This window comes from Lactuca virosa, chromosome 4 (genome assembly GCF_052849685.1).
Source record: "Lactuca virosa cultivar CGN04683 chromosome 4, Lactuca_virosa_CGN04683_v6, whole genome shotgun sequence".
Classification (NCBI taxonomy): Eukaryota; Viridiplantae; Streptophyta; class Magnoliopsida; order Asterales; family Asteraceae; genus Lactuca; species Lactuca virosa.
This window is the reverse complement of record NC_136429.1, coordinates 177,398,871-177,400,496: the sequence shown is the minus strand read 5'-3', so window position 1 is coordinate 177,400,496 and position 1,626 is coordinate 177,398,871. Positions and strand designations below refer to the sequence as shown.

Below are 1,626 nucleotides of genomic sequence, written 5' to 3'. Positions count from 1 at the left end.
CAAGGATCCATGGGTTAAGAGCTCCATGGATCATCCATGGACTCCCATATAAGCTTAGCCCATTACCATAATGAGTGTTAGCCCACACTATATAAATATAATAGCCCATGTTTAATTAGTCACCATTTGATCACTAAATTAATTCATAATTAATTTAAGACGAATACTAATTAAATAATACAATTTCATATTAATATATTATAACTTATAATATATTAATAAGCCGCAAATATACTCTTCTCATAATGTTATCCATATAAATAGTTCGGGTGAAGTGCAACCCAAATGGACCATGCCGGGTCGGGTCAAGTATATACCAAATAAGTTATGGACTTAGACACCTTATCGAACATCCTCATCTCGTGAAACTAATTCTTGCGTTAGTAACTGCTTCTACTAAATTAAGACATTTTTTCTAGACACATACTATACATGTGAAAACTAATTATCCTTTTAAGAATGTTATGAGAAAACCAGGTATGCCAGGAAGGATGGAAAAATGGTCAGTAAAGTTAATCATGTTTGACATTAAATATGAACCAAGATCCGCCATAAAATCACAAGCATTAGCAGACTTTGTGGTTGACTTTAGTGATGATTTACAAAACGAAGTAGACATGGAATCCAAACAACTCCTAGAAGATGAACACTTGGGAAAATGGACATTGTTCACAGATGGAGATTCAAACCAAAAAGGAACAGGGCTAGGGATCATACAAAAATCGCCACAGGGGGACATCCTACCCCAGGCGGTAAGTTGCGAATTCAACACTACCAACAACGAAGCAGAATATGAAGCATTAATCATAGGACTACTATTGGCTAAGGATCTTCAAGTATTTGTTGATTCTTTATTATTAACTAATCACTTCAACGGATCTTATGCAATGAAAGGTGAAAGATTACCACTATACCTGGAAATCCTCAAAAAATTAGCCTCTGATTTTGAAAATTTTAGCGTAACCCAAGTTCCCAGAGAAGAAAACACAGAAGCAGACGCATTAGCCAACCTAGGATCCTCCTTAAGGATCCCACCAGAAATGAAGATCCCCATAACCCACATAATAACTCCAGCCATAGAAGCCTTCTCCGACAAATCCGATGATCCTGAACAACCAATAAGCGTAGTAGCCATTGAAGATCCTGACCCTCAGATCCCTCCTTAAAGGGACCCCAACGAACAAGATCCTTAAAGAAGTCCAAGATCATGGACCCAACCCACTATGGAGTATCTCAAAAATTGCACGATTCCAACAGAAGAAAAAAGTTAAAGAGCATTCATAACAAGAGTCATAAGATTTGTAATAATCCAAGGTGAACTCTATAAAAAGTCTATGACAGGTCCATACCTTAGATGCTTGGAAGATCCTGAAGCTGTAGAAGTCTTGAAGGACATACATGAAGGAGACTGTGGCAATCACACTGGGGGCAGAACCTTATGCTCCAAGATACTAAGAACAAGATACTACTGGCCAACCATGAAGAGAGATTCTTTTCTACATGCTCAAAAGTGTGATGCTTCCCAAAGACATAGAAACATCCTGCATCAAGCAACAGAACCTCTACATCCTATTATCTCTCCATGGCCATTCATGAAATGGAGAATGGATATAGTGATAAAATTAC

The 1,626-nt window shown here is 37.6% G+C and overlaps 1 protein-coding gene across 1 annotated transcript; it reads left to right on the top strand.

Moving 5' to 3' along the window:
- Positions 1-491: 491 nt before the first annotated feature.
- Positions 492-1,166, top strand: LOC145105393 (uncharacterized). The gene has a single exon (XM_079042507.1). It carries the CDS (start codon positions 492-494, stop codon positions 1,164-1,166), a length of 675 nt encoding a protein of 224 aa, XP_078898633.1.
- The last annotated feature ends 460 nt before the right edge of the window (positions 1,167-1,626 follow it).